The 19,872-nt window shown below is 39.8% G+C and overlaps 1 protein-coding gene across 2 annotated transcripts in view; it reads left to right on the forward strand.

Annotated features, from left to right (window-relative positions):
• Positions 1–16,912, forward strand: part of LRRC3B (leucine rich repeat containing 3B) — a 91,568-nt gene extending 74,656 nt beyond the window's left edge. For both annotated transcript variants that reach the window (XM_021678814.1, XM_021678813.1), the window contains exon 2: positions 15,645–16,912. In XM_021678814.1, coding sequence (XP_021534489.1) covers positions 15,809–16,588 — 780 coding nt within the window. In that variant the 5' untranslated portion in view covers positions 15,645–15,808 and the 3' untranslated portion in view covers positions 16,589–16,912. The remainder of the gene's footprint in view (positions 1–15,644) is intronic.
• Positions 16,913–19,872: the final 2,960 nt, after the last annotated feature.

Below are 19,872 nucleotides of genomic sequence, written 5' to 3' on the forward strand. Positions count from 1 at the left end.
GACTTCTAGCTAACAAGCACTCCCAAACTCAGTGTCATTTATGTTGCTCACAAATTCATGGGTAGCTGGATGGTTTTTCTGGTCTTGGCTGGGCTCACTTAGGAGTCTGTGGTCAGCTGCCGGTCAGAATTTGACTCTGATGATCTAGGCGAGACTTTATCGCATGCTGGAAGTGTGGCCCGCGGTAGGCTGGAGTGACCCAGCTAGGACGACTGCCCCTCCCCTCCTTTATCTGATTGCTTATCATCCAGCAGGCTAGGCAGGGATTGTTCACAAGGTGACTTGAGGTGGGGGAGGGTTCCAAGAGCAAAAGCAAGAGCATGTGTGGCCTTTTGGAGAGGCATAGGCATGGGACTGGCATAATGTCACTTTTGCCTCATCTGTGGTCAAAGGAAATTCCAAGGCCAGCCTAGAAATTATTTTATCTTATGTTGTCTTATCTTATCCTATTTTATTTAGATAGAGGGAGTGTGCGTGAGTCAGGGGAAGGCCAGAGGGAGTCAAACAGACTCCGCAGACGTGGGGCTTGATCTCACAACCCTGAGATCATGACTTGAGCCAAAATCAAGAGTTGGACGCTTAACCAACTGAGCCACCCAGCTGCCCCTAAACTCCACTTCTTGATGGGAGGAATTTAAGGTTACCTTGCAAAATGACATGGATAATACAGGATGGGAAATAATAGAAACCGTTTTTGAAAACAATCTACCACAGCACATGAAATTAAGTATTATCATGCTCATTTTATAGATGAAAACAATTGAGGTCCAGTGTTATGTAACCTAAAAAAAACAAACTGATAAGTAGTAAGATACTAGCTCTAATTCGTAACTAGTAAGTGGTTGAATGACAAGATTAGGCAAACTTAGGCATGTTTAACTCCAAAGCCCTTTCTTTGACCACTCTATAAGGTTTTCAGGGTCTTTAAGGATCATGTTATTCAATGATCTTATCAAAAATGAAGGTGGTGCCTGAGGATAAGGAAATAGGAGAGTGTATAATTCAAAGATAATAATAACCCATTCATTCTCATTTACTTAAAGGCATGAATAGTTTTTTTTTTTTTTTAAAGATTTTATTTATTTATTTGACAGAGAGAATGAGAGAGAGAGCACATGAGAGGGGGGAGGGTCAGAGGGAGAAGCAGATTCCCTGCTGAGCAGGGAGCCCGATGCGGGACTCGATCCAGGGACTCCAGGATCATGACCTGAGCCGAAGGCAGTCGCTTAACCAACTGAGCCACCCAGGCGCCCAAGGCATGAATAGTTTTAACAAAGTCTACTTCTTTTATTAAATAAAACCATCCTAGTGGTGGATTATTCATTTTTTCATCTCTGCCTATAATAGACATTAGCTGTCATTGACTCTTTCTCTATAGTAATATTATACAGCATGAGAGGGATCGAGAACAAATGGAATTCTCATTCGCAAAACTTGTCACTATATACCCCTCCAAATATTCGGGTAAAGTGATAGTGTATTAGTAGTAGCAATTGAGGTAGAATTAAATATTGTTTAATTAGATCTGAATTTAGCCAATAAATTCTGTGGGTGTTTATGCTATAAAAATAATGGGGTGTGGGGAGGCCTTTGGCAGGGGGACCAAGTATGTTGGGAAATTCTGAGCTAACAGATTACTTTGCTGTAACTTCTCAGAACCTCTCACAGGCTGATGCCCATTGTGACTCTCCGAGAGGGTATTTCTCAGACTCAGGTGACTGCAGAATACTCATTTGCTGGAACTCTCAGATACCTGGTATTCCACAGAACCCGTGGGAAATCTGAACTTGGATTCTCATCCCTTTGAAAGTGTCTTCAGAATCAATAGTATTTGTCAAGCATCTGCTATGAGATGGGTACTATCAGAACCAGGCATTATCAGAAACCCATTAAATAGGTGGGTTTTTTCATTTATAGTTGAGGAAACTGGGCAGTTAGTCTGCTTGCCCAAGATTCCCTAGCTGGTATCATAACTGGGAGTTAAACCTGGTTTTATCTAACTTCAGGCCTATAAGGTTTCCTGTACACTCTGCTGAGATTCAGAAAGTTTACATGATTGCCCATGGTAACTAACTGGTCAGAAGAGACACCATGTCTCACATACTTTTGTAATCCCTGTAGCTCCTGACAGAGAAGAGGTTATCTGTTAATGCCTACTGGCCACTCCCTTTATTACCGAGTAATCATTATGATCATGCTCATGGCAAAAAATGGCAATAGTAGAAAAAGGTATAAGATAAAAAGTAAAAATTCTTCTCCGTTTTTTCAGCTCCATAACCATCCCCTAGAGGATAAGACTATCATTTTTTATTGTTGTCCTTTAACTTCTTAATTATACATGTTTGCGTGTGTGTGTGTAAATCTTTCTATTTTGTTTTACACAGATGAGATCATACACGTACACTTTTCACCTAATATATCTTTGACACCTTTTTTAATCAGGATATGTAGATTGCTTCTTTCTTTTGTATTAATGTACTATTTTTAATCAATTTTTGTGGTGGATTTTTGAAGTACTTCTGGTTACTTTTTTAATTCCTTCTTTTTAAAAAATTTTCTGCTATAGCAAACAGTGCCCCAGTGAAGAAACACTCTTATCCATACATCTTTGCACAGTTATGTTTTTAATGGGAAACAAAAACCAAAAACCATGCAAGGCATTGTTTCCCCCAGTGACTTCTCTTAAGAAAAACTGTGGACTATTGCCAAGAAAATGTTATATGGGCTGTAAATAAATGGTTCTTTAAAATACAAATTTTGGACCAAATACAGTATTCTACTTTTTTGGTTTGCTCTGTTCTCACCAGGGAGCAAATGGACTGAGCCAGTGGTCCTATCAGATGCCACTATGACTAAGATCCACAATGACTAAAACCAGGAGAGGGTGACTCAGACTCCTCAAGCTGCTACTTGCCCCGTGGAACAACTCTACATATTTTGGCATTGATGCTATGGACACATATTCAATACAAAGTGAACAGAAGCAACCAACTCTTAGCCATTTAAAGACTTACCCATCATTATGCAATTAGCCCTTTCAATGATGTAGACAATAAACAGAATTCAGATGAGAAGCTTGACTCTAGCAATTCCACCGCTAGGAATTTATCTTAAGGAAATGATCCAAAAGGGAAAAATGTATCAACTCGAAACATTTATTTCAATTCCACATTATTTATGATAAGTTATTAGCAAAAATGGGAGAAAATCAAAATATCTAGCAATAGAATAATGTTTGGATAGATCTAATATATAACTCCATTCACTGGGGCATGGAGCTGGTATTAAAATAATGAGGATCACAATTTAGAATCTTAAAAAAAGGAACAAAATTGTCACCTAGGCTAAAATGGCAATTATAAAATTACCTAGAAGAATAAAATTTTGATTTGTTAGATGTTTGAATTCTACGCAGTCTTTGTCACTTATAAAACTTACCTGTTTTATAATATTATTTGTAAATGTAATAAGTTAATAGTTCACAGAAGATAATTTATGTCGATGTCTAGGAAGAATGTGAAGTTTGAACAAAAAGTCTGTTTTAGTCTCAGTCAAGGATTGACATATTCTTTTAAAAAGGCATACTGTAGATTTGACTAGGCTCTCTCCTAACTTTTAAGGATGTTGCCTATAAGCAAGATAACCGCGTGTCTCATTTGTCTGGGACGGTTCTTGTTTGAGCATTTGTCCCAGTACAATTGTTACCAGCACTGCTTGTCACGGTCGGAGGTGACTTTGTTTGCATGATACACCCTGTGGACCCCCACACTATAAAAGACATGCTAATCATCCCCATCTTATTATGTATTTCTAGTAAACATCATTCCTATATGATAATTTAGCCTTCTATGGCTTAGGAATTCTTTCACAGAGCAATGACTTACATGATGAATTTTATATGAGGTTTTGAAAGAGTATTGATACGAGGAGGGCAGGGATACTGGGAAGAGGAAAATGAGAATCCAGTGGGGAGCATTTTTCAGCCTACTACAATCTACCTTCTGGTCCAGAAGATTCACATCCATCCCCCATGCAAAATATATTCATTCATATCCCAACATCCCCCGAACTCTCAACCCATTATGACATCAAGTCGAAATCCAAAATTTCATCTGAATAGCATCAGCTCAAAAGTCCCAAATCTCATCATCTAGATCATCCAAAGTAGATATGAGGAAACGCTGAGCATGATGTATCCTGGGACAAAATTTCTCTCCATCTTCAAAGTACAGTGTTTGGTCCAGTGCTTTGCACACAGTAGATGTCCACCATCGTAGTTATTCCCTTTATTGCATTAAGGATAGGGTCACACTCTGGCCCTACACTCTCCTAGCAGAGAGAAGACAAGGTGTTAAGGTGATGATGGTGAGGATAGTAACAATAATAGTAGTGGTAGAGGGGAAAGTAATAATAAACTTGCATGGAGATTTTATCCTATAACGGAAGCTTTTCTAGGTGTTTTATAGGTGCTATCTCAATTCATCCTCATGAAACCCCTTTGAGAGAGAAATTATTACCCCCATGTTTAATTGAGAAGACTATGGGGTAGAGAGGTTATATAATTTGCAAGTGGCTAAGCCATGATCTCCATGCTGCCTAATTAAAACCAGGTCCACGCTACACATGTGTTTCTGTCAGTGTGCTAGTCCTTCGTAGTCCTGGCATACATGAAATACAATTTCAAAGAATTGCTTCTCATTTCACCGTGGGTTTCTATTCTGTGTCAATATGAGGAGATAAGCCATACTCTAATGAGTATTCCTAAAACTTTCTTGCTTTATCAGAAGGCTTCCAGGAAGCCTTCCTTGATTAATCAATCACTCCCAGTGATTGGAGATACAGTTCCAATTAGGTTCACCTTCTCTTGTTCATATATGGATTCAATTGGAGATACAATTCCAATTAGATGCTCCTTCTCTTGTTCATATACGGATTCAAAGTTTCAAGAGTCTTAAGCTGTGAGTATATATACGTGCCACTTTTCCAAGCAGACAACAACTGTGTCCTATAACCATCCCCTTCCTTTCAATGACCCTTTGAAGCGTCTTGATCAGTCACATTGCAAAGTGTCTCAAGTTCTGGATTGGTCAAATCCTTTCCTCTTGATTAGATTCAGGTTAAATATATTTTGGCATGAATACTATTATAGGTTATGTTAGAATCATATCCTAGTCGGTTATGATTAAGAAAAAGACATGTATGGGGCGCCTGGGTGGCTCAGTCGTTAAGCGTCTGCCTTCGGCTCAGGTCATGATCCCAGGGTCCTGGGATTGAGAACCACATCGGGCTCCCTGCTGGGCAGGAAGTCTGCTTCTCCCTCTCCCACTCCCCCTGCTTGTGTTCCCTCTCTCACTGTGTCTCTCTCTCTGTCAAATAAATAAATAAATAAAATCTTTAAAAAAAAAAGAAAAGAAAAAGACATGTACATCTCTGGAAAAGGAATGATCTGATATTTTAGGAAAACAGCCAAATACTGAAACCCACAATAGAGCATAATCTTTAAATGTCCATTGATGGTTTCTGAAGCACATTTCACATATATTTATTTTATTTTGTCCTCATAACTATGAGACCAATGAAGTGGATATTATTGATTATAGTTCTAGGACAACAAAGGCTTAGAAGTATGAGTGATTTGCTAAGTTCCTGGAATTCATTCCTAAGAAGCTGGGGTTTGAATTCAGTTTCTAGACCTTGGTTTGGATCTCAATCCTGTACTTTTCCCACCAAGTCAATGGGTAGGGTTAGTCAAAACAAGGGTTTTGTTGTTGTTGTTGTTTTTAAATGGTAACAGTCATTCATCCTACTCAGAAATGCAACTGAATTCAACATAAGTTAGTGTTTTCTAAAAGCAGCTTTCAGGTTGCTTCAGGACCCTGGTGAGTTTTAGGGAACGTACATTTATGTAGATTATGTGTTAAGAGCTTGTAAAAATCTCACTGTTAAATGTCATAGGCACTTGCTGAGAAATAATAATAGAGAAGCAGAAAGAAAGTGAGAGATGGATGTGTTCCCACTCAGTCTCCCTATAAACTTGCAGCATGTTGAATAATAAATACAGATGTTCACAAAGACAGTCTTATCTTTATTCTGTGTTTAGTCCCACAGAGATATAGATACTAGGTCCAAAAAAAAAAAAAAGTGGTTTTTGTTTGTGTATTTCTTTGCTTTTCTCTGTTTTTCCAGTGGGTTTGTGGGTGGGAATAATGTTTAAATTCACCCTGGAAACCTATGGACATTAGATCATGTAGAAAGGAGGCAATGTGTTCATAAGCGGTTTTTTCCCCCCCAATAAATTAAGGGTTTGCTTAAAGAATTATTTTGTGAAATAGGTTCAAAATAGGAAAAGCAGTACCTGAGCTGACTGAGATCTGGGACAGATGGATATCATGTCATTTTGATAAAAGTTTTGTATGAGTAGCCTTTAAGAGATTCTTAAAGGAAAAGGAGTTTCTCTTCTTATTATTGACTTCCCCAAAGTTTGTAGAAAGCGGTCAACAGAGGACTGGTTTGGCATTTAAAACTCAGTACTTGTGTTTACAGACTCTCCATATCAAAAAGTGGCCAGTAGAAGAGATACATAAACCAATGAGTGTTGAATGGAATCTACTCTGTAGGACATTTGCATCCAGGTTCTGTCCTCCTTCTAACCAGCTGTGTGACTTTAAGCAGTCTCCATTCAGTGAGTTCCTCAAATATACTACAATAGGACCAATGATGTTTACCATGTTTCACTAAAAGGGCTGTTTAGAGATAATTACATGAGAGCATATCCATGGACTTGCCCCACAAGCATCTAATGTAATGGTAGTTCACATATCTAAGACAAATGTAATTTTAGAGCTTTTGGTTTAGAAGAGTAGGGGAGGAAATTTTTTCTCTACATTTGTAGGTTCATTTGGCCGGTCTGTTAATTAAATTGACATAAGACAGATTAATAGGAGAAAACCAAATTTAATTACATACAGGGAGTCCCACAAAGACAATGAGAGGCTCCCTGACAGGCAATTGAGACGTGCATGCCATTCTGAGCTAAAATAAAGGGGGTAGGGGGCTGAGGCTTCAAAGGGAAGGAAGACCACAGAAAGATGGGAAGAGCAAATGTTTAGTAAACATACGTTTGTGGAGCCATGCAGAGGCAATGGGACACAGAAAGGAAGTTGAAAAAACAGGCTCTGCTGACCTCTACCCATTTCACCACACCTAGTCCATACCCTTTGTAGTTACCTGTGGTGGTAGCTCTCTTCCTAAACCAGGCCCTCTATCTGAATTCTTAGAGACACTTAAAAGGGAGGTATAAAGCTCTTCCTGAGTCTTTTAGGACTTGATTGTCTTCAGCTCAGAATAATCATCATGCCAGACTGGTGCTCTCTGGGGACACTTGTTCTGAACCCCTTCAGAAGCATATGGCAGCTGTTCTCCCTCCCTCCTCCTATCCTGCTAGTCTTCCTTTTTAGCAATACTTCCCCTAGTGTAAAATCCATCATGCTCCTTGCTCCTCATCCTAGTGGAATCAGTTGAGAAGGAGGGAAAAAATTACGGTAGTTTCTCTGTAAAGAGGTGTGTGTGCCATGTTTGACCACATGAGCTCTGGAAGCCAAAGGACTTGAGTTCAGATTGTGCCTCTTTAACTCAGCATCTATGACAAGTGGACAAGTTACATCACCTTTTTGTGCTTCAATTTGCTCATCTGCGCGAGGGTCATAATTGCTAACTTTCATGTGGTACTGAGGATTATACAAGGTGATAGATGTATATCCAGAATACAATGCAACTCACTTTCTGCTTCCACCATTCCTTTCATCTCTGTTCCGTGCAGGTGATCATCTTCCTCTAGTCCCTGAATGAAAACATCAGTCAGCCCCATGATTTTGTGCCAGTCTCAGGTAATAGATTGTCCTACCATTACTTTAAGTCACAAACTCAATTAACTTAAACCAAAGTAAAAATTCAATATGGTAATGTAAATGTCTAGTTCAAGACATTAGCCAATACTCTGAATTTCATCTAATATTCAGCTATTCTCCCCTCTTCTTTGTTTCAGGCATAAAGGAAAGGGAAAGAAGGTATGGTGGGTAGCTCAATTTCTCCTCTCTGACCCTTAACCCCCCCTCCCAGACCTTCAGCATCACTGGGTTTCAGCTGCTCTGCTCAGAGGCTCACTGGAAGGTAGAATGAGATGGGGCTGGTGCTTCTCTCCCAGGGCTCCTTTATGCCCCCTACCCACCCATATGGCTCCCCTGGCCCCTGTGGTATATATATTCCAGAAAGTCACTTCCCCCAAATCTAAGCATCTGCCCTTCAGTTTCTTGTTGCTCATGCCCCTCTGCCCTACCAAGGAATCCTATGGGACCATGAGAAAGGACCTGAGATACTTTTCACTGGGGATCTCCTTCCCTCAGGTGGCCATATCTGACATATAGGAAATAGTTTTCTATCCCTTTTCTGACAAACTCTGGGAGTGCAGGCTCACCCCAACATCAAAACATTACCCAACTCTACTGGCAAACAGTAGGTCAACCTTGTTCTTGTTCTAGGACATTCTGCATCTCCACCACAGCTCCAGGAATCCTATAATAACTCTTTCTTCTCCTTGAGGAGATGACAGGATAGGTACCTCTTGATGCCTTTTACCCTCAAAGTGGGCAAGGACATACATGTTAGACTCAAAGAACATTGTCAGCTAACCTTCACATGGCAACCTGACCCCTCGCTTTGGAATTCTATATCCATTTAACCAGGGACCTAGTCAGAGCTTAAATTTTATCATCCATTACCCATGTTAGATGAGTTCTTCCTTAATAAATACCTGGCATGTAATAAATACCAAGTAAACAATAGCTATTTTAATGATGAAATGAGAATAGATCCTAATGATTTCAATAAATATTTATTAAATTCTTACCATGGGCAATAAGAGAATATAAAAATGAGTAAGACATTGATCCTACCCTCTGAAAACTCGTGGTCTGGTAGCAAAGATAAACAGATAGCTTTAATTACAAAAGCAAGAGTTTCAAGATTTCAGGAGCTCCTGACTTTAAAAATTATGGGTCTGCAAGCAGATTAAATGCCTTCTAAATATAAGGATCCTCAGTTCCTTCTGTATCCGTCAGCCTTATCATTTCATATCCTTAACTAAGTGATGATAGCTGCTGTTATAAAACAGCCACCTAAATGCCTCCTGGGCCTGATTTTTCTCATCAGGAAAACGATTCCAAGCTGGAGAGGTCTTCAGTTGGGATGACTTCCGATAAATCTCATATTTGTGGAACAAAGTGCTGTTCATCCTCAGCTATGTAATTGCTGGTCTCTGTTTATTGAGCTCAGGTTTCTGTGTCTGTGTGAGGAAGCGTAGTGGGACATAGGATTGGAAAAGGAGGATTGTTATAAACAACAGGGGATTGTGAAAGCTTTTCAACCAGCGGAAATACATGGTCAGAGGGTTATTTTAACCCAATGTTGGAAGAAGAACAGAAGCTTCACATGGGCAGTCCAGGAAGGATGCTTTTGCTTCCTTCCAAAGCAAAAGGATGGAGAGTTTAAACAAGAAAGAGGCAGTGGGGACCCAAAGCACAAGAGAAGGGGTGCAAGGAGGATGAAAATGGAAACTGTTCTTAAAAAATCAGGAGGGAAGAATAAGTAGTGTATGGTAAAGGAGGAAGGTAGTTGGGTGGCGATAAAGGGTGAAAATGATTTTACTTTTAGGGACACCCAGTTTGAAGCCCAGGCTGAATCTTGTGGTAATAGGTGGTTGTGAATGGAAAGGTAGAACTGAAGTTCCTGACTGAGCTCAGTGCTAAAGACATGAATGAAGGTGTTGTCTCCATGACCGTGATCTCAAAGAGCAGCAGTAGAGAAAATTATTTATACAGTTCATTCCCCTGAATCATTCAGCTCCCAATGGTGCCTAATTTTTTGGTCAGGAATTATATACATTGATGTCTTATGCAACCCATACTTAGTCTGTAGAAAACCTGAGCATATAAAGACATCCTTATATAATTTCTATAATAGGTTATAAAGCTAATTTTGGAAATATTACATTGAAAATATCACATACTCAAACTGCAGTCTTTGTGGAAGTAAATGAAAACTACCCAAATGAGAACCAGCAAAGGCCATTTTTCCCAAGCTTTCTATAGCAAGGGAACCAGCACCCATCCCCAGCATTTGGTAGAGACTCATAGGCAGGCAGGGGAGTGGAAAAGCTTGAAAGTGGGAAAAATTCTGAAAGGCTTCAGAAGTGCCCTGATTTGTGGCTCTTGGCATAGGGAAGCTGGAGGCAGTCTAGCTAGAACCAGAGCATCCTATGCGATTGGTGAGGGGAGCCAATTTGTGTTTCCCTGGTTAGTCCTAAACTGGAAGTAGGAATGAAAATTAGGGAAGTTGGCAGTTAATGATCTCGCTGGGTTGGGATATTTGCTACAGAGGTTGTAGTTTGACTTCCTGAGCTGGTTGCAGCAGGTTGGGAGTTCAAGATCTATCTTTATATATGGTCTCACCGTGGTCCCTTTGCATCTTCAGCTCTCATATTGAAACATGTTCAGCTTTTTAAATTTAATGTCTTATTATTTGCACAACCTTCTTGGCCACCGTTGTCCAACTGTTTCATGTGCTCAAAATTTGCCTTCTGAGACATTATGTTCAGATTGGTTTTTCAGTTAATCCCTGGTCCTTTTGTATTAATTTTTTTAATTTTTATGTAAATAAAAACAAACAAAACACCTTTATACCACAGAAAGTTAATTCCATCAGAAGGGTATAAAATTAAAAAACAAAAACAGCTCCTTTTCTCACCCTGTCAGCCCCCAAAGTTCTACTCCTCAGTTAAGCACTATTAATGGTTTCTTATACATTTCCTTCCATACATATCCTTTCAGAAATGATCTATGCATATGTAAACATATAAATTCTATACCTATGTTGCACATTTACTTCCTCTTTTTAAAAATTTTGCAGAAATAAGATGATGCTATCAGAACCCCTTTTTCCAAGCTCCTTTTTGAGGTCATCTTTGGAGACCTCTATATCAGTACAATTCAGTCTAACTTGTTCTTGTATTTTAAAATTTGAATAGATATTCCTAAATTGCTCATACAAGAAGAGTGCCCCAAGTATCTGCTTGTCAAGTTTTGAGAGTGCTTTGTTCTTTACACCTAAACTGACAGTAGATATTCTTCCTCATTTTAACCAAGATGTTAGGTACTTTAACTTGAATTTATTTTACTGTCAGTGAGATCAAGGATCTATTCATATAATTTATTGGTCATTTGTATATATTGTTTTCCTGTCCATTCTTCTGTTGGATCAGGTTCTTATCCCTTTGTAAGAACTTCTTGTATACTAAAGAAATCAACCCTTTATTTTATCATCTGTCCTTTAATTTTGTGTATTGTCTTACTTTTTGCCATATGGAAGCTTTAATTTCAAGTACTTTAATTTATGAGGTTTATTTTTTTTCCCATTGATTTGAATTTTACCTCCCAAATCGAAAGGCCTTCTTGTGTTGCTGCGTTGTGCTTTTTAATCAAATCCTTGTGGGTAGCAGAGTTTCATGGAATGTAATTGGGAGAAATCAGTGTGTCTGGTATTTCTTTATGAATTGGTACACTCACTTATCTCAAAAGAGTTAATGAAAGCTTTGTGTTAGAAGCCCTGAGTGTCCCTGAGTGTCCCCTAATGATGAGAAGAAAGCAACAGGAAGCAAGATAGAGTTGTTAATCAACCTCTGAAAGATCTGTCTTCTCAGGCAGTCTGCTAAATGCACTTTTTTTTTTTTCCTTCTGGAAACAGCACTTGATGGTTGCCACCCAATCCAGGCATTAATTGTGGTAGCTTGGAAACCTGTGTGACAGGGAAATGTGAACAAGGCATGGGTCTGTGGATAAAATGGCCCCCTTTGGGAGCACAGCTCATACCTAAATACCACATCCAAAAATACCGTAGCTTCCTGCCTCAGACATATTTGAAGGGAATGAGGGAATGAGGATAGGGTAGTGTAATGAGTTGAGAAGTGGAGAGGGAGAATCAAGAGGTAGAAAAGATGCTGTTTAATTTGCTCTGCCTCTTTTGCTGGTCTTGTTCCTTATCAGGAGGACAGGCAGTGATGCTGCTTCTGTTCTTGCATTCACCATTGTGACCCCAGCCCTTCTCTGTGCTCTACATCCTCATTCTGAAGTTAGAAAGGAGGCACTCTCTTTTCCCAACAGGATGGTTTGTTTGCTACTTTGCATTTTTTAGTAGACCTGACTGAAACAAAACAGGAGGGAGTTTGGGGTTTAGAATGTTCGTTTCTGAGTTATCTACTCTTTAGCTTTGTACAATGCTGGGTGGTAACCGATGTCAAAAGAATACCCACGTTTTTGCTATGAGGCACGTCTGCCATGTCTTTCTTTTCCAAGAACCCCTCTTGACCTATCCAGCAATTTAAGACAATGTCAAGCTGCTAATCCCTTTGGAAAATAGTAGTTCTGCATAATAGAGTGGAGAGGCAGTTCTTCCATCCTCCCTGCTGAAGATGACCTTGACTCGATAACTTTGGCCCTTGTTGTCTGCCTCCTAGACATTGAAGGGCTCAGTTCTCTACTCCTTGCATCTCTTCTCAGTTTGTCCTGGCTGAGTGTGGAGGTTCTAGAGGCTGAGTCAGAGCAGCCCAGTCATCTAGCCTATCCCAGAGCTTTCATAGAAAGAAAATGAAATACTTAGTTTGAGTCCACCATCTCTGAATGCAAGAGATACTCTGTATTTGTGTTCCTAATAGGCTTTCTATTCAGTATAGGTGGATCATTTGGACATGAAGAGGTATTGCACTCTGATGTTGAGAACTCACGATGTATACTAATCATTTCTTGGCTATTACCATGACCATTGGACTGATCATTCTGGAGAAACCAAGATTAAGTCTCAAAGAGCCTACCGAAAAGAAGCTCCATTATTCCTTCCATCAACTAGGAGCCTGCACTTGTGATTTTTTACCGAAGACTACCATGTCAATATGTAAAACCAATAGACATTGGATGAGCCAATGTTTATATTAAAAATAAAAATAGTCATCATAGGAAAGAAAAAGCACAGCTAGATTCTTCAATATTTTATTGGATCATTCATACAATAGATATTCATTTAACCCTTACAACATACCAAGCACCGTGGTAACATTTGAGAATGTATCTGGGGTAATAATAGTAACTGTAGCCAACAAGTATTGAACTCTTACTGCTTTTTAGGCATTGGGTTAAATGCTTTATGTGGATTATCTCACAGAATTCCCAAATCAACTCTGTAATTGGGTCCTTTTATAATTTCTATACAAAGATAAGGAAAATGAGGTTTAGTGAGGTTAAATAACTTGCCCAGGAGCACACTGCTAACAAGGATTACAGCTGGTATACAAACTAGTGTACTTTTCACTTTTTAATTGTTTGCTGTTGTTTCTACATGAGGCGGACACAAGAGCCTGCCCTCATGGAACTGTTAGTCTCAATTGGTGAACGTTTTTCTACAGATAGACTCTGAATCAGTCTCTGGAGAGATGTGGAGTATCCTCCAGAGAAGGCTTCCCACTTTCCAGCAGGATCTAGGCTGGTGGTACCTACTTGATTGATGGGAGCTGGTTGATTACACAGACTCTCTTTATTTTCTCTATTCAAATTCATGCCTCCCATCTCCTGTGTCCTTGTCATGTCCTCATCCTAGCATCCTTTACCTTATCCTTCTGCCACCCTCTTTCCTCTCTGAGTGCCCTCCCCTCCACACCTGTTTATTTTTTCTCTCTCCCACCTAGGCAATCACTAGAGTTCCCAAATGTCATGCAATGCAGTGTTGAAGGAAAACATGGAAGGGAGGGAAACTCACCTCAAATGAAATGAGCTATTGATGGATGGCTTCCTAAGCCTAGGGGTCCTTCTTTAGCATTCTCTGGCATTTAAGGGACTCAGGATTCCAAAAGCACATCCACTCCATTCTGCTGGTGCTAATCTCATTTTTTCCATGATTAACAACCCCATTCATTATGTTTTCAGCTCACATTAATCCTCTCTTCTGTGAGTTTGGTAACATTTGGAGTCATTTCGCTCTGTATTTATCCATCTGGGATCTTTAGAAAAGATAAGTTTGCAGAAAGTCATTTGTTGCTCACTGCAGTGAGAGGAAGGAACATTCTCCTTGTTTCTCACATCCTGAAAGAGGACGCTCTGAAGTCAGACATGGAGCTCCCTCGTACTCCATAGAGTACTCAATTTGGGATTGAGCTGCAACATAACGGCATCAGAAATCACAACAAGCAATGCTCCCTGGATTCTGACTGTCCTCATAGAGCAGATGAGATTGGGAGAGAGTTGGGAGGGGGGTAGTGGAAAGAGTTAGGAGATTAATAAGTCAGAACAAAGCCTTTGGCCTGAGTCCTGTCTCTTCCACCTACAAACTATTTGACCTTGGGCGAATCACATAATCTCTCCAAAATCCACTCACTTCCTCCATGAACTGGTCTCGAAGATGCCTGTCTTCTCTATATGAAAAAGTGGTTTTGAGGGTTCACTTATATTCTCATCTCTGTTTTTGAGTAAGCTTATATCCTTTCATATATCACTTAATTTTTGCCATTTAGAAGGCCCTTCCAACAATATTTATATATATATATATATATATATATGAAACATAAAATAAGTTATTGGGAAAGTCTTAGAGGCTAATATATTTAAATTTTATCTTATATTTTAAAAAGTCTTGAAGGGGCGCCTGGGTGGCTCAGTCAGTTAGGTGTCGGACTATTCCTTTTGGCTCAGGTCATGGTCTCAGGGTTGTGAGATCAAGCCCCGTGTTGGGCTCCATGCTCAGCGTAGAGTCTGCTTGGGATTTTCTCCCTTTCTCTCCCCGTCTGCCCCTCTCCCCACTTGCTCTTTGTCTCTCTCTCAAATAAATAAATAAAATCTTAAAAATAAATAAATAAATGGATAAAAATAAAAAGTCTTGGAGGTGTGTGTCATATTTGAAGATCTTTTGGAGAGAGGATAGGTTGTTTAGAAAACAGAGAAAAACAGGGAGACAGCTCTTTTGGAGATCCTGGTCTATCAGTCCCTAGCAACATTCTGTTGTGAAAGTTGGAATACATTTATTCATTTCTTAATTCAAGTAAGATGTTTCTTTAGAGAAAATATTCCAGTTGGACATCCATTCAAAAGCCATGACAATTATTGCTATCTATGGTCATTAACCATGAAATATCGGTGTTATTTCTCATTGCTGCTCAAGAGCAGTTCTAAATTGCACTAATGCATCTGTTACCATAGAAGGGGGGAAGGTCTAATTAAATTTTATTGCTGTCTAATTTAGAAGGGGTTCAGGATGTGAGAGAACCAGTAGAGATGAGAGAAATCTGGACTGTTTGCTGTAATCCTGCACAACTAAAACCAAGGCAACATGATTCGGAAATGTTGTCGTTTATTGACAGTCCTTTAGCCCAACACCTGGGATTTGAGCAGGAGACTTCCATTATGCAGATAACTCTCAGTGCTATTGATGAAAATTAACTACATAACGAACTCTCCCGCCCACATAGAATGCCAGACGCCTGAGAGCACTTTTAATTGCAATGTACCTCCCTCTGCAAAAAAGCTAATTGCATCTGCTTCCCTTTCCTTTAGGTACCCAAGTAAGGACAGGAATAATGAAGAGACACGTGTGTTAGTTGCAACCTTTTGAACCAAGCAAGAAGGAAGTCAACAGTGTGGACAGGGCTGGAACGGTTGCCACGCTTGCTTGTTGGAGTGAATGAGGAATGGGCTTGTGATTATGCTGACATTCCAGCATGAATCTGGTAGACCTGTGGTTAACCCGTTCCCTCTCCATGTGTCTCCTCCTACAAAGTTTTGTTCTTATGATACTGTGCTTTCATTCTGCCAGTATGTGTCCCAAGGGCTGTCTCTGTTCTTCCTCTGGGGGTTTAAATGTCACCTGTAGCAATGCAAATCTCAAGGAAATACCTAGAGATCTTCCTCCTGAAACAGTCTTATTGTATCTGGACTCCAATCAGATCACATCTATCCCCAATGAGATTTTTAAGGACCTCCATCAACTGAGAGTTCTCAACTTGTCCAAAAATGGCATTGAGTTTATCGATGAGCATGCCTTCAAAGGAGTAGCTGAAACTTTGCAGACTCTGGACTTGTCTGACAACCGGATTCAAAGCGTGCACAAAAATGCCTTCAATAACCTGAAGGCCAGGGCCAGAATTGCCAACAATCCTTGGCACTGTGACTGTACTCTACAGCAAGTTCTGAGGAGCATGGCATCTAACCATGAGACAGCCCACAACGTGATCTGTAAGACTTCTGTGTTGGATGAACACGCCGGGAGACCATTCCTCAATGCTGCCAATGATGCTGACCTTTGTAACCTCCCTAAAAAGACTACTGATTATGCCATGCTGGTCACCATGTTTGGCTGGTTCACCATGGTGATCTCCTATGTGGTGTATTATGTGAGGCAAAATCAGGAGGATGCCCGGAGACACCTTGAATACTTGAAATCCCTGCCGAGCAGGCAGAAGAAAGCAGATGAGCCCGATGACATTAGCACTGTGGTATAGAGTCCAAGCAGACTGGCACTGAGAAAGAAATTAGTTGGCAATTGCAATAGATTAAGTGGTTTACTTCTCCCATCCATTGTAAACATTTAAAACTTTGTATCTCCGTTTCTTTTGAATTATGCCACTGTTGAACTTTTAACAAACATGATGACATAACGAATCATTTTAGTTTAGGTGACCCACCCCTTACTTGTACCCCCAGTGGTATATTCCTGAGTAAGCTACTATCTGAACATAACTTAGATCCATCTCACTATTTAATAACGAAATTTATTTTTTTAATTTAAAACCAAATAAAAGCTTAACTTTGAACCATGGAAAACAGAGTGACTTATTGGTCCAGAAAACAGTATGGCCATTCCATTGCTTTCAAGAGAAATAGACAACCCTTATGAACCTAAAGAACTATCATAATTAAAGTTGTGTTATTAAGCCCTACTGTACACCGGGGAGCCGTAGCTGAATTATTGACCAAGGAAAGTATCTGTCGGACTTTAAAATACTGAGCCTTAGCAAACCCGAGTGATAATACACAGTGTGGCATCCTGCAGAGGCTTCAGTTGGGATGCTGCTAGGTGTTCGCTATCCAAAAGTTGGATATATATATTATATAAATATATATATTTATATATAAATAGCTAAACACACAACTTTTGCTCTATACTAGAAACATGGAAAAGAAAAGGACAGCACACATTCAGTCCTTAAGATCACCTTTTGGTGGGCAGGGGTATGTGAGTAACATAGAACTAGTGATGCTGAAAAAGAAGTTCTAACAGTAGTGCAGCATCAACTGTGTGCGAGGCATTTTGTATTATTATGTCTCTCAACCCTCACTACAAAAGGAGAACGTGACAACTGCCCCATTTAGAGAAAACTACAGGTGGAAGGAGTTCAAAGGCCTAACAGGTAGAAAGTACTAGAACTTGAATTTGAAGTACGGCTTTCTCTTTCCAAAGGCTGAGACCTTCTTATAATGCTCCTACTGGGTTGGTTTGTAGAGGTATGATTTACATGCTAAAAAAATGTGGCCATGTTAAGTGTATAGTTCCATAAGTTTTGACAAATGTATATACCTGTAGATCAAGATATCGCATCTCTGCTACTGTTCAGAGATAGGAGAAAGTGCGTTCAGTTCTTGAGTAGGGAATTGTTGGGGGCGTTTGGTTTTGAGGTGCCATTACAGATAACCCTTGGAACTTGGGCGGGATCTCATCAGATAGTGATATAGGCAAGGAAGATAGATGAACCAGGGGGAGCAAAGAGGTAAAAAGTATAGGGTGGTATTTGGGATGAAGAAGTCTATGTAGGGGAGTAATGAGAGACAAAGCTGGAGCCATATCAGGAGGATCTCAATTCTTGCAAATAAGAATGACTAATAGAATTTATGGAGCACTCAGGATGCACCACATACTTTCTTTGGGTTGTATTAATTAATCCTTCCAGTTACCCTATGAGATAGTCTTTTGTGAATGAGGGATCAGAGACACAGGAGTTTCAGCAATTACTTCAAGATCCTAGCCTTATAAGAAGTATAGCAGATACTGAAATCCTGTCAGTCAATTATAGAACCTAGAAACCTCTTAATCTCTGTACTGTATTGCTTTACAATCATACACTTTACTGCTGAAGTTGCTGGTTCTCCAGACCAAGAGGTTTGCAGATTTCCTAAGTGATGTTCTCGTTAACAAAGTAACAACAAAAATAGCCCTTTGTGGGGCTTAAGTAGGAAGGATGGGTCCTTTGCAATTTTGACCAACAGAGCCTTCTCCAACCCACACCAGGTTGTCTTTGGGGCCTCCAGGAATCACATTTCTGCCCTTGGAAAGCACAGCAGGTCCCATCCATATCAATAGTCTCTTAAAAGTTTACTGACATGGACCATGAGAGTCGGCCAATCCAAGACCTGCAGTAGAGTGTTCAGAGCAACGTGTCTAGGCTATATTGGCATATACCCCAGGGCCAGGAGATTGGCAGACCCACCCTAGCTTTACTAAAAAATGTAAGGCCTTGTCTGCAAGTCTGAGATGTGCAATTCAGAATATGGGCCCTAGCACTTCTGTATCCCAGTGAGAAAGAAGCCAGACTGTCTGCTTTTGCTAACTGGATTTGAACGCCTGCCAGAGAAACTGGAGCTTTGCTAAAGATTTAACGCCCCCTGGAGGACAACATTAATATATTTCTGTAAGTACTACCACAGAGAGATGCCTAACTGAATGCAAATTTTTATTCCCCTAAAGAATAGGAAAGTCCATCCATTGCTAAGATAACCCTTTAAAAAATCAATTACATTTATTTGAGTGTGTGAGTCACATTCTTTTTAGGAAAGCGTTCACAAATCACATAATCCATTTCAGGCAGCTGCTTCTGAAATAACCTTTATATTCATACTAATAAGAGTTTATTTTCCTAATGGCCAATTACATTAGTCAAGTGAAAGTACCTATAAAAAAAAATCTCTGAAGAGTGTTGTAAGATAGTCACCTGCTGGTTCAGAGGTGGCAATGTGAAATTTCCACTTTTGGGTTGGTAACTCTGTACATACGTAGAGGTAAGAGGTGCATCCTAGGTTAATAACCATTCCCCTGCCCAGATTCTGTGTGTAGATTTTCAGTTAACAGTGCTGTAAGTACGAGTGTTTCAAAAAAAAAACAACTTGAAGTTAGGTTGCCATGAATTGGAGTGGTTAAGCCACTGGAGGAGAAAATTAATTCTTTAAAACAAACAAACAAACAAACAAACCAATAACAGGCTATAAGGCCCCTTCATGACCAGGACTGGAAGGAAATACACTTCCCATCAGCTTGTAAGGATGTTCCAACCTACTGGACCGATAGCACATGATGCTAAGGAGTGGCTTCCTGAGGCCCACAGCTGGCTGAACAGAAAAAGCCCCAAAATGCCTGCTTCGGTTTCCATCCCAGTATGCTCCTTAAGTTTCTGAACCCTTGTACATATTTATATACATGGAAAGCTACCTATTTTAGGACTGTAAGGTTTTTGAAATTCACTATCATCTTATTATCTGAGGCGCATACATACCATCTTGCCTTTTAAATATTTTAAATACCAGCTTCTCTGCTCAACCCCCTCCTTTGGCGTCCCTCTGCCAACCTCAAACTTTTCAGTTCAAAAATACCTGGGAAGTTTCGTCTAATCATTGACAATGTGCTTATCTCTGAAGCAAGGCAAATCATAAAACACGCCAGCCCAACTGGAACATTTTTTAAGAAAGTGATAAAAAGTTATGTAATGGAAGATGTAACTTTCAAGAACACTTTGGC

The sequence above is a fragment of the Neomonachus schauinslandi genome, chromosome 1, assembly GCF_002201575.2.
Source record: "Neomonachus schauinslandi chromosome 1, ASM220157v2, whole genome shotgun sequence".
Taxonomy (NCBI): Eukaryota; Metazoa; Chordata; class Mammalia; order Carnivora; family Phocidae; genus Neomonachus; species Neomonachus schauinslandi.